The sequence below is a fragment of the Perca fluviatilis genome, chromosome 1, assembly GCF_010015445.1.
Source record: "Perca fluviatilis chromosome 1, GENO_Pfluv_1.0, whole genome shotgun sequence".
NCBI lineage: Eukaryota > Metazoa > Chordata > Actinopteri > Perciformes > Percidae > Perca > Perca fluviatilis.
This window is the reverse complement of record NC_053112.1, coordinates 16,474,852-16,488,262: the sequence shown is the minus strand read 5'-3', so window position 1 is coordinate 16,488,262 and position 13,411 is coordinate 16,474,852. Positions and strand designations below refer to the sequence as shown.

At 40.5% G+C, this 13,411-nt stretch overlaps 1 protein-coding gene across 3 annotated transcripts in view; it reads left to right on the top strand.

The window, feature by feature from the left end:
- Positions 1 to 13,411, top strand: part of cnnm2b (cyclin and CBS domain divalent metal cation transport mediator 2b) — a 47,919-nt gene that overhangs the window by 20,091 nt on the left and 14,417 nt on the right. For 2 of the 3 annotated variants that reach the window (XM_039810110.1, XM_039810100.1), the window contains exons 2-4: positions 7,588 to 7,731; positions 9,816 to 9,953; positions 12,110 to 12,279. In XM_039810110.1, the coding sequence (XP_039666044.1) occupies positions 7,588 to 7,731; positions 9,816 to 9,953; positions 12,110 to 12,279 (452 nt within the window). Of the gene's footprint in view, positions 1 to 4,962; positions 5,023 to 5,301; positions 5,362 to 7,587; positions 7,732 to 9,815; positions 9,954 to 12,109; positions 12,280 to 13,411 lie in introns of those variants that run through there. The other variant, XM_039810118.1, reaches the window with a different exon arrangement.

Here is a 13,411-nt window from a genome sequence, read left to right as displayed (position 1 = left end):
TTTTTAGTCTCTACAAGTAACAATTTCAACACACTTCTCACACAGCATGAAGTCTTATTGACAGGTACAAGAGGGAACCAAAGAATCCCTGGTGTAGTCCAATTCTTTGAGTGACGTCACTCATAGTTTTTCCTCCGAATTTTAAAGAGCCTCTCAAGAGCAGCAGCTGTACTTCCCCTATAAGTGACTGAATATTGTTAATTTGTTTCCTTATTTATATTTACATAATATAATTGCTATGTTTTATATATAATCAGAGGGGGGTATCTATACTTTACTGGAGTAATTATTTTACAACAGACTTTTTCCGACACCCTATTGGTTTGTACGCGATCCATCGCACCTGCACATGACACAAATCACGTCACACTCCAGCAAGGAAATAGCAGATATATGTAGCCTGGTACGAAGATGTCCGTGGCAGAGACTCAAGAGAACTCGAGCGAAATGTCCCAACCAAGCACCAGCGAGGAGGTTGGTAGCCAGGAAGCCCAGCCAACCCTTCTACATCCCTGGCCGCACCTGGAAGAATTTTTCGAAATGGTTGGATGCAAAAACAACTCCTTTCAAAGGCGCTGCAAGCTCTGCGCACCCAAGTACCACAAGCTAATTGTTTCCAAAACTCGCCGTCTAATTTGAAAAAGCATATTGATATTATTGTTTTTCCCTTACGTTACTTTTACTTTTATACTGTAAGTAGTTTTGAAACCAGTACTACTTGAGTAAAAAGCTTGAGTTAATACTTCAACTTCTACAGAAGTCTTTTTAAACCCTAATATCTATACTTCTACCTGAGTAATGAATGTGAATACGTTTGACACCTCTGTATATAATACTTGCAGACAAGGAAATACAGACACTTATAAACAAACATACAGACACACACACACATTCCACTTATGTCTCCAGATAATACAGGCCAAGACACAGAATATTGTTTTTTTATTGCATATGTGTTCAGACTTAATGTTTATGAAAATGAAGAAGCTTTAAATAGTCGACATGTCACCAGCATCCGGGTAAAGTTGCTGTACGTGTCAATGGAAAAATGGGTCAGAATGGCTGGAAACTTTTACTGGAGGTAGATTTAGAAGAAAGATGTTCCCATCACCCTAACATTGCACTATATTTGTCAGTGCTCAAATATTTGGAAAAATAGGGGTAGAGCAAGAAAGGGAGGGGGGCAATGATGAGTGTCCACAACTGATACTGACCCCTCATACTCCCGTCCCATCTCTCCGAGCCTTACGTGCCTATTTATAGGGGGAAATTGCGCTATGGAAAAATATGACAAAGCTGCATTCCATAAATAAGCTGGGAATGGTGGAAAAGAGCACACGGCTTGGTCTCTGTAGGCCTGAGTGAAGGTTCTCAGGCTTAGCTTTGTATTATGATAGTGTCATGGCAATTTTGCAATCCCACTCTGTCAATGAGGAACGAGACAAAAATCTTTTACAGTACACACGCGTCACACTTGTATTGCTCAGAGCATGGTACACAAAACAAGGTTTAGTTGTTAATATACACACTGATGGAAAGGTGTTCTCTCTCTTTATACCTTGGCTTGGTCCTCCCCCTCTGGTCCGGGTGGTTTCTCTCAGTGTGTGTATTGCATGCCTTTGTTGTCAAGACCAAAGGTCTAACCAGCCAGAGGTGAGAACCATCTGATGACATACAGTACAATCAGGTCAAGATTCACACAGTCAAAGGTTACATTGATAAATCATTAAGTATAATCAAATTAAGTTAACCTAATTACATGTGTCTGGTCAAATGTGATTTCATTACAGCATGATCAAAGACAATTTCCCTCACAATAGATGTATGGATGAATAGATAGATTGATTGATTGATTGATTGATTGATTGATGGATTGATTGATTGATTGTTAGATTGATTGCAGCTATCAAGAGTTTTTAATTTGGGCCTTTGTCAATCTACAGCGTAAAATGAGCCCACTGCAAATATTGCTGCTTGAACTGTTGTACCCTCAGTTGAGTATTTTCCACAGTATTTATTACTGTGGTGACAGACACTTTGGTACACTGGTCTTAAAAAGTTATGTTGAAGGTAAGAGCGTTCACCCCATGCTGGCTGAGTCCTGCAGCGGCGCAGGTTTGAATCCGACCTGCTGCCCTTTGCTGCGTGTCATCCCCCATCTCTCGCTCCCTTTCATGCCTATCCACTGTCTCTATGTAATAAAGGGAAAAGCCCCAAAAAATAATCTTAAAAAAAAAAAAAAAGTAATGTTGATTTATACTTTAAACAAATCATTTGTGACGCCCTGGTTATTGCTTTTGCAACAATTATGTGACATATAATGAATCAGCCTGTATCTTCAGAGAGTATGCCTCCAACACTGGAGTAGCAGAACTATCTATCATTGGGGGCACTGTGTTTTTTTTTCTTTCTGGAAATTAATTGACCAGAAGTGTAGTTTACATTTTATAATTTAAAACAGATGGAGGGATTTTTTTAAAGGCTTATACCAATATTTTTTTGCTATGCTAGCAGCATGTCTCCAGACAAATATCCTCCCAAATATCTCAACAAAAAGAACATGGATTTCAAACACATTTTGTAGACATTCATGGTCCCCAGAGGATGATGCCCATTTAATTTGGTGATCCCCTTTCTTCCGTAGCGCCATCAGCAGGTTTACAGTTTTACAACTATTAGGGGCTGACCTCAGTAATTTCTAAAATCCTGGCTATGGCCCTGTGGAGTAGATATTTTGCCGTGCATCTTCATCCTCAGAGCCAGGGTTTTAATGCACAGATCTTGCGTTGCGACCCCTGACTCTCCTCAGTGAGATTAAGCATTTACTGGTACCTGAGTCATCTGCTGCTTGGTTGTTAGGGGAAACAAAATAATCCTCTGTGTGTGTGTGTGTGTGTGTGTGTGTGTGTGTGTGTGTGTGTGTGTGTGTGTGTGTGTGTGTGTGTGTGTGTGTGTTTTACTTCATCCAATCACAAATGTAAACTGAAAATGCCATTTACAGGTGTAATTACACAACCATTATTCTCAGAACTGTTTTAGAAATCACAATTTCTGTTTTTGACCAAAGAAAACATGCTTCCCTAATGGATGAAATTGAAAGTGAATTGACCCCCTACCCTATGTGTGCAGTGTGACTATGTGCTGGACTACCCAGCATGCATCTATCCTCAGCCTAGACAGCCCCAGATGTCAGGCAGCAGTGGTGGCTTATAGGACCCCAGACGACTGGTCCTAGCAAGGACACGCTCTCCCTGTGGCCTGCTGCCAACTTTCAGGCTCTAGAGGGTCCAGAGGGTCAGCCTCCCCACTCTACCTCCAGTCCCCCCTCACAAAACCCACTGCCATAACAGCAGCTAAGGAGCTATGAATAAACAGGCTGTCATTGTCTTGTAATATATATTTATGGAAGATAGAAGTTGCATTTTTGCTGTCACTTGTGTGGTATTTTGTGTTTGTGGGAAACTGGAAAGTATGCATTGATCTTGTGGGACTTTGAGACAAAATGTGGAGTGAAGGCTACTGTGCAAAAGATGTGTGCATGCAAAAGTGTGTGTGTGTGTGTGTGTGTGTGTGTGTGTGTGTGTGTGTGTGTGTGTGTAAAATTGAGACAAAAGTAGACTTTAAATAGACTTTAGAGAACACCAGAAAATTAGTTTACATGGGTACAGTGCTCGTAAATTGGCAACTTTTAGATCATTATTTACATAAAACAGTCCCATTGGAAACTACCATCATTTTAGAGGCTTGTGGTGCTCATAAAGGTCAGCTGATTAAGCTGATTTGAATTTTCAATGCACTTTTTGTATGTTGCTACAGACAAAAGTATCTGCAAATAAATGTAATATTTTTAGAGCAATAAAGAATCCTAACCTATATATCCATCTACCTTGAAAAGTGTGTGAGTTGGACCAAATGTCCAATTCTGCTGTATGATTCTCAACTCTAAAAACACTATAAAGACTAATATTCATAATATCCACTGTAGTCTGATATGCATCAGTCCCTAGTTGTTACTTTGCTCAGCAACCACTGTATGTTACATGGTACCAATGACCAGCATCCTAAAATACATGAAAGAGAGAAAAAAGAGAAATAAATTACAAAATGGAAGTTGTATCCAGCGGTCTTCTTGAATTTACCCATGCTTGCAGCATGGCTCTAGGGATGGCTGTGTCTGTCGGTCAGTCCACAACTTTGGTCCAAACTGATATATCTCAACAACTGTTATGAATGGATTGCCATGACATTTTGTACAGCCATTCATGTTCCCCAGAAGATGAATCCTACTGACTCTTGGACTTGTAGTCAGGGTAAAGACCGATCTTATTGATTCAGACATTTGCAGATATAGCTCTGCTGAGTAATGTCTAGATAATTTCAGCTTTGCAGGGCATGTGTGAAAGAGGCTTAAAAGGTGGTGGGTCTGTGAGATTGTACTTAAGCTCAGTGGTGGTTTGAGCTAAATGCTACACAGTAACATCCACTTGCTAGCATGCTCACAATGACAATGTTAACATGCTGTTTAGCAGGTAATACATATCCCATGGTCACATGTTAGTTTAGCGTGTTAGCAACACTCAACAAAAAGTACAGCTGAGGCTGATGGGAATGTCATTAGTTCTGCAGGTATTTGGTCATAAACCAAAGTAAAATGGCACCAGCGTGGCAAAAATATTGGCTCAATACATGGCATTAGTTAAATATCTAGCCTAATGATTTCCATAGAAAATATACTGTATAGAATAGTATAAAGGGGATGGTGGGTGTATGGTTTTCCCATTGCTGTCTCATCCATGGAATTTATGAAATTCCTTTCTACTTACATTATAGCCCATTGGACAGACTCCAGAAAAAACATTCTGTATAACTTTGTATAAACATGCTTTTCTCTGTCATGTCTACTGAATAGCTTCCCATTCATTTTTTATCCTGTGTGTCATTCTTTTCTTTTCTTGTAACTAGGGACCAATGCGTCCTCTGTTGAAGCTCTTACAACGGGCCATCTCTAATAGTTGACCCCCTGTAAGTAAACTCCGCTGTTGAAGGAGGTGATGAAAAGTGTTTTTGATCTGAATTTGAATTTTTGCATTGTAGCTCACATAGATTCTCCCATTCCTCTTTCGTTATACTTCGGTTTCCTTTCTTTTCTCATTTTTGTTTTACATACCATGAGTTACATTTTGTTTGTTGTAGACTACTATACAGTTTTAAAAACATAAGCCTCTATGAACTGAAGACATTTAGTAAAATACTATCCAAGTACTTTTGTTAATATTTACCTTCATTAATTGCTCAATATAGTGCCTAAGTTGAAGATTCCAGGACTCCAAGAAGTTACTGGTCCTGGACCAAGAAATACCCCCTCCCCCTTGTAACCACAACATGTTCTTTTTACACTTGGTTTCTTTCACAGAATAAACAAACAAGATATAATATGTTAATTAGTTAGCTTTAGAGGTGTCTCTAGCCAGGCTAGCTGTTTCCCTCTGTTTCCAGTATTTGTACTAAGCTAAGCTACGACGATAGCCTCATATTTACCGTACAGACATGAAAGTGGTGTAGAACTTCTCATCTGACTAAGAAAGATAATTAGTGTAGTTCCCGCCATTTTACACTGTTCCTTTAAATGACAAGAAACAAGTACAGCAGACTGCGATGTTACTTTGTACAAAACAAATCTTAAAACAAGTTGATTTGCACTGAAATAAATAATTAGAGGGCTTCAGGGCTTTTTCCTTTATAAGAACAGCTTAAGAGAGACAGGATATGGGGGAGAGAGAGGGGACATGACATGCAGCAAAGGGCCTCAGGTTGAGCCTACATGGGGCCCACGCTCTACCAAGTGACCTAGAGGCTGCCCCAAAACGAATAATTTAAAATTAAATGATCTCACTTCACTGGCATATTTCCTGAATATGTGCAGTTCACATGTTTAAGATTGAAGTGACATTAAAGTCGACATTCTTTGCCTGGATCCTTAATCTGGAAGCTTTGTTTATAAACCTGACATGGGTGGAGTGGGTGCCATTAAAGAGAAGGAAGTGAGCATTGATCTGTTTTACTGTACTGTGCTTTGCTGGCCACTCCATTTGCCTTTCCCTCCCTGGGCAGTTTAGAGTAATTGCTTGCTCAAGGACTTCTGAGACCTGATTGCTTTAATCCACCGAGGCTCCATTTATGTCTGTCCTAGTTCAACCCAACCCTCAGTGATAAAGCAACATGCTCAAGTTTTCATTGACATCTTAACAGAAAGACTCTACTGTTATTGGACACTTTGAAAATAAGAGCTTAAATATTTCCTGCCATTTGCAGACTCTTTGTTATGATGGATTTCTGTTTTTTACATTATTGATACCACTCTTTGGGGATCTTTACCCTGCCAGCCTATTAGGTGTAACCTGAGTATATTTCTTGATGCATCAATTCTGCATCTAATGCTCACATTGGGATTCTCAGGCTCTATATACTGCACATCAGTGTGCTGTCCCACGGAAACAGAGAGCTGCAGTGCTATAAAACTCTTGGTGATCAGTCCTCTCAGTCTGTGCTTGCCTGCACCAAAGCAGCCAACATTAGCTGAAACAGCATGTGAGCACTGACTCAGTAATGTACTTTTGTTCTCCAGAAATAAACACACACACTCGTGCACCCATACACTCATGCACTCTGACACACGTGCATGCACACGTACACGTAAGCACACTGACGTCCTCAATTATTTACGCCAAGGTGTAACTGCATGCAAACGGCCCATTTCGAGACAATCTGATCACACAGCGGAGGCTTCGCCTGGTCTGTTCATTCGCTCGGTGAGAATATCGCCGGGGCGGAATGGAAACTTCATTTTGCAGGGGCTAATATTAGCCTGGGCCTCTGGAAAATTCCTTTTAAATGATCACAAGCTGAGAAAAGGCAAAGAATTTGTTTAGCGTTTTGCTTGACAGTATTCTCTGCATACACGGCAGTTTGTTTCTTTTCTATTTTTTTTCCAGTTGGTACAGCTCACGGGAGGGTCCTGGGAACACAGATGTGGAGAGAGGGAGGGCTGAGGGGACCCATGATGAAATGTAGGACTGTCTGTCTGGCTGTTTGAGTTTCTGATGGCACTGTTAACACTTGAACTACCATTGCCCTGCATCCTTGGTCATTTAACTGATACGGAGAACAGTTTGTACTTCAGATCACTTGGTGTCACCTGCCCTGTCGCTGATCTGGACTGTCAGACTGCTGCAATACTGCAGCCTCAGTGTTATGACATTCACAACACTATCTGACATGAGTGATTTATTGTTCCTATTTCAAAGTATAAAATACCATGGATAACATATGTATCTATTATACATGTGAAATTGCTACATGATTGCTCCCTTGTACCTCCATCATCCATCATGCCTGACCTATATTTAACTCCCTTTATCATTACATGGCCCTAACTTTATAACCTTTTTGTGTATCTGTGTGTGTGTGTGTGTGTGTGTGTGTGTGTGTGTGTGTGTGTGTGTGTGTGTGCGCGCATGTGCGTGGGTGCGTGCGTGCGTGTGTGCGTGTGTGTGTGTGTGTGTGTGTGTGTGTGTGTGTGTTTGCTAGGAAAATCCCACCTGGCCATAGTTCAGAGGGTGAACAATGAGGGTGAGGGAGACCCTTTCTATGAAGTTCTGGGTATTGTCACCCTGGAGGACGTTATTGAAGAGATCATCAAGTCAGAGATCCTGGACGAGACTGACTTGTACAGTAGGTTCCCCTTCTCGAAGCTCATACCTCCTTAGACTGTAAGAACTCAAGGCACCTCCAGCCTGTCACAGTAAGAGCATCAGTCTAAAATCCATGACTTGCTAAACTGTGTCCATTTAAACCAACTTAATGTGGGTCTAACTCATGCAGTAAATATATCTAAATATGCTTTTTTTTATTTGCAGGGGCTTTCAAATAAACACTAGCATAGGCTTTGACAAATGTTTTATGGCCATGGCACAATATATCATAATACAAAAATGGGACAAAAGGCATTGAGGAGCTGAAAATTGATTTCAATTTTAACTAAATCTGATCAGTTGTTAATTCTGAATGGTGCTAATTGTTGTTTACATACGTTAAACGCCAAATAAAGTGCATAATAAACCTGCACCAGTCATTATTTTATTATTAACGAAGGCTCAAATGACTACACGTAATGTGACAGTTGATCCTGTAGTTTGTTTCCGCTTTATGGAGTGTTTTAGCTTCTTTCAGGGCATTATTTTGGTTTTCGTAGACACATTTTCCACACTACACTACCTGCTCAGCACCAAACAGCAATCAGACACAGGGCACGACTAGCTGGTGAACATAATGGAGCATTTAGTAAATGAATGTTGGTGTTGCTCCATGTCTGCTGGAGGTGTAAACAGAAACTGATTGCTAACACATTAGCCATAACAACTAACAATACATGATTTACGTCAACCTTGACTTTACAACAGTTGTCCAAAGTAGACAAAAACAAACAAATGTTAAATGTTACTTTAAAGCTATAGTGCGTAGCTTCTGTCTCCCCCATGAGGAATTCTAAGTAATGACAACAAAACTGTTGGCGCGTTCCACATGATACAAGCCTTCCGTGATCGCGCACCACCCCCACCCCTCCTCCACGCAGTTGCTAGTAGCCAAGGAGGACACAATCTTCTGAACATAGCCATACTGAGAAATACAGAGAGAGTTGTGTGGACCTGATACTCTTAATTAGCTTTGTAGCCACTCATTTGGCCATGGCTTGAATGTAACAGACGTTCATTAATATCAAAAAGTGTCGCACTAAAGCTTTAAAATGTCCTCAGTTAACATTGAACTGTCAGACATTAGCATTGATTTGGAGTTGTGTTTGTGTCCACCTGACAAATGTAATCCAAGATTATCTCTCTTTGTAGCTCTGGTCTGCCCTCCACCAACTCTTGAGAAAATATCTGTCTCTTTAGCTAATAAATGTTCACCAGCTAGCAACTATGACGCTCTGCCGTTTGGGGCTGAGCAGGTAGTGTACTCTTGGTTTTTATAGATTTGTTGCTGAAGTCAGCTGCCTGCTGCATCTGGAAACAACGATGATGAGATTGCAGAGAGTGAACCAAAACAATACAGTTGCAACAGGAAAACCAAAACAATGAGCTGAAAGATGCTAAAACGAGGAAGAACCTTTCCCATCACACCAAAAAATAATGATCATATCAGCTTTAAAAATGCTTTCATCCTAATCCAGAAATGGAAAATCAGTTTGTGTGACAATGTTTAAATGTGTTTTAGAGAATATTGCTCTTCAATTCTATGTAGATAAAGAATTGCTTTATATTTGTCATTTAAGATTATATTCTCTTACTTGTGTGGGCACCTAAACCTAAACAAGTAACAATGGTGAAAGTTTTTTTTATCATAATTTCCCAGGGAGGAATTCATTTTGTACAGTCACAATTTATTTGACTCATTTATTAACGTATAGGGCACATAGTGTACCATACCAAACCATGAGATGACTATACTGCTATACCTCTGATGGTAAAGGCCTGCAGACATGGAGTATGTGCCAGTCTATTTGTTGCCCTAATACATATGGCTTTAAGTAATTCTAAGAATGTGGTAAGCTAACAATGTAGCCCCCTATAGCTCTCTTTTAGTTCTGAGAAGAACACCACAGCTACATTTCCGGAAAAAGCAATAAGCTTTGGGTAACTCAAGTTTAGTCACCCTATGACCCTGGAGGACGAGCTCACTATCTGTGGAGTGGCGTAGATCGACCTTTTCCTGTTGAACTGTGTCTTACGCTCGACTTTTCATTTTCCCCTCCTCAGCTGACAACAAGACGAAGAAGAAAATCACCCATCGGGAAAGGAAGCAGGATTTCTCGGCCTTCAAGCCTACCGACAATGAAATGAAGGTTAAAATATCACCTCAGCTTCTGCTGGCTACCCTGCGTTTCCTAGCAACAGGCAAGTGGGCTGCGTTGCTGCTTGACTTCCCCCAGTGTGCCCTCAACCCCTCACTGTGGGGAAAGTGTGTGTGTGTGTATGTGTGAGTTGTTTGTGTGTGCATGTGCCCGTATGGGCTTTGAGTTTTGGGGCAAGTGGGTGTAGGGAGGAGTGAGTATGTGTGTAGAATGAGTATCTGTTGTTGGTGTGTGTGAGGGAATGAGTTGTGAGAGGACTCACAACAAGTGTGTTGGTTTGTGTGTGTGTGTGTGTGTGTGTGTGTATGTGTGTGTGTGTGTGTGTGTGTGTGTGTGTGTGTGTGTGAAGAGGTGGAAGGCCTCTCGGGAGTGCAGCACGGGATGTCTGTGCAGACTGCGTGCAGATCCCCAAAAAAACGCAGGCATCTATTTGCTTGCGTTTCATGCACTGGAGGTTACATGTTGAGATCTTAGCTCACAGCTTTAAAAACACCACCCTGTTTGCTTACACACGTTCCTCAGTGACATCACATCCAGCATTTTTGGCCTATGATCGGGGTTCTCACACAAGTCGACATACTTAGTGTAAAATGTGAAATATTTCACCCGCTTTCTCTTGGGAAATTGATTTCTGAACAAGGCTGCAGCATATCCAAACACTACTACAGCAGCAGCAGCAGCAGCAGTAGGTGAATATGCTTCATTGCAGTTGGATTTGCTTCAGAACTTTGACCTAGCAGCTAAGCGTTGATTAAGTTCCTCTAAAGGCTATTAGGGAGTTTAGTTCCTGGTGGTGGAGCCAGCAGCCAGCTGACACATATCACCGCCGCTCAGTAGTTGAAGGAGCTGATTGGCCCATTAGGTGGTTGAAGCAGATCAGTCACAATGTGGATACAGTGTTATAAATGAGTGTTATAAGTTATAAATTAGTTTTTGGTTTGTATGTTAGTTCGCTAAGACAGATAAATAAATAAATAAATAAATAAAAATAAAACCCTTTTATTGGACAAAAAGAAGAGCAGCAAAGGAGAGATCCCTCTACCACGATGGACAGACATGCAATAGGTATCATATATACAGAGTAGAATAGTATAACAATTGTGAAATTCCAATATGTAGAAACTAATTTCTAATTTCATAACTTCTCATACTTTTTTGTGTGATGGTTTCAAATCAGATTCACCAGACTATCTCATCTGCACAATCTTGTCATAAATTGCCAGTTCAAGAGATGGTGCGCATTCATGAGATTTTTATTATTAGCGCAATCAACATCCCTGAAATTGCTATATAAGGCTAAGGCTATATATTTTTATTGAGACAGTGACAGAGAGGCATTGTTAAAGTCAACAGAGTTTGCTTTCCTCCTGTCGAGAGAGTCATACTGTCTGTACGCGACTTGTACGAGAGCTCTGTTCAACTTGTGAATTTTGTTCTTACCTAAGAGAAAAGTCTTAAATGCAAGAAAATTGGTGAATGCCACAAATTCACCTAAATGGCTCAAAAGTGCCACTTAAGAACAAATCAGTTTGTGGAGTGATTTTTTATTTGGATGTTCAAGTCAATAAAATGTCAGAAATTAGTGAAAAATGTTCATCACAATTATTGTGAAAGGTGACATTATTTCTTGTATCGTACAACACTTAAATGTAATTTCTGATTATAAAAAAAAAATCAATCATTTGCTGTGTAAATATAAATAATATGAGCCAATATATCTCTGACTTTACTTTTAAATTTAAATTTCAATTCAATTTCAATTTATTTATAGTATCAAATCATAACAAGAGTTATCTCGAGACACTTTACAGATAGAGTAGGTCTAGACCACACTCTATAATTTCCAAAACCCCAACAATTACAGTAATTCCATAAATGTTGATATTGATATCAGCCCCATGTCTATGTGTGCTGGGCTATAATATTTGCTTCAAAAATTCTAAAGAGAATTAAAAAGTAAGACGGCATTGGAACGGCAAAGGATTGCGGGTGGATTAGAGCAACAGCTTATACATTGTCCCATACTAGCGTCCTAAAATCTCGTATTTTATCCGTTTACATTTTTTTATTGCTCTTTAATGTTTTATGTAAAGCACTTTGAACTGCCCTGTTGCTGAAATGTGCTATGCAAATAAAGCTGCCTTGCCTTACCTTCAAATTCCTCACAGTCTCCCGCCCTGTCTCTCATTGGTTCTTCAGAGGTCGAGCCGTTCGCACCGGCGCAAATGTCAGAAAAGATTCTGCTGCGCTTGCTGAAGCACCCCAACGTCATCCAGGAGCTGAAATATGATGAGAAGAACAAGCGGGCACCGGAGCACTACCTCTTCCACAGGAACAAGCCCGTTGATTATTTCATCCTCATAATGCAGGTATGTGGACACAATGAGGTGCAAAGTGAAGGACTTAAGGCTGTTTTATGCTTCTACGTCGAATCGACGGCATACCCCCGCTGTGGCCTGACGTTCACCTCTCAAAAAATTTAACTACACGTCGCAGCGACGCACATCGCTCGGCCGTGACTGGGTAGCGTTGCATTTCCCTCAACTCATTTCCTGGTTCTCCTTCTCCATAAACAACATATCAAGGAGAGGGTTAACTTTTCCTGCTAAAGATATCCCACCGTGGTCAGAAAGCACAAGGGAGACACTTTGTTTCTCTCACTATGACTCTAGAGTTGGTACTCGCTCCAAAGCTAATTGCCGTCACTCTCTAACTTCTCCCTCGCTCTATCATCCATTCCCCACACACACACACACACACACACACACACACACACACACATGCCGGCTCGACGCACACACCAGCGCACAAGTATAAACATCAGGCCACTTACGTAGGCTATGGCGAAAGCTCTGCGTGGAGCCTCCGCAGAACCATAAAACAGGCTTTACTGCCAATGACCCACGAGTTACAGCACAACATGAATTTATGTCACTAAAGAACAATATTTCATTTGTTAAGAAAATATTCGTACCCTAACCAAACTACACTATACATTACACTAAACAAATTGAAGACAGGGACATCCTGCTGTTAGTACTACAAGCTATTGTCTTCCTTGTTCCCACAGTTTTTTACAGTATAGCCATTCATCTAAGAGCTTTACTGCAAGTTTGTCCCTCACAGGGGTCACACGTCCTAAAAAGGTATGCATGGTATGACTGTGCTGCAAGGCAGTTTCTATTGAAGAATGCAACAACGCCAGATAAACATTTCATTAATAATACAAATGTCTGGCCAAAGACACTTGCTATAACACTTCAAAATATACTGAAACAATGTAGGTATGAAGAAAATTATGTACTGTACTGATTGATTGCAGCAGTGTCAGTTCTAATTAGAAACACCACAAATAGAAAGTGAAATATATGTAATTCTGTGTTTTTATGTTATAAATGAATCAAATTTCAGACAGTAGAGCATCAGTAGTGCTACTGTATACCCGTACCTCTCTTTTCTCGCTGACACTCTGTCTCTCTGCAAACACCTACAAGAAATCCT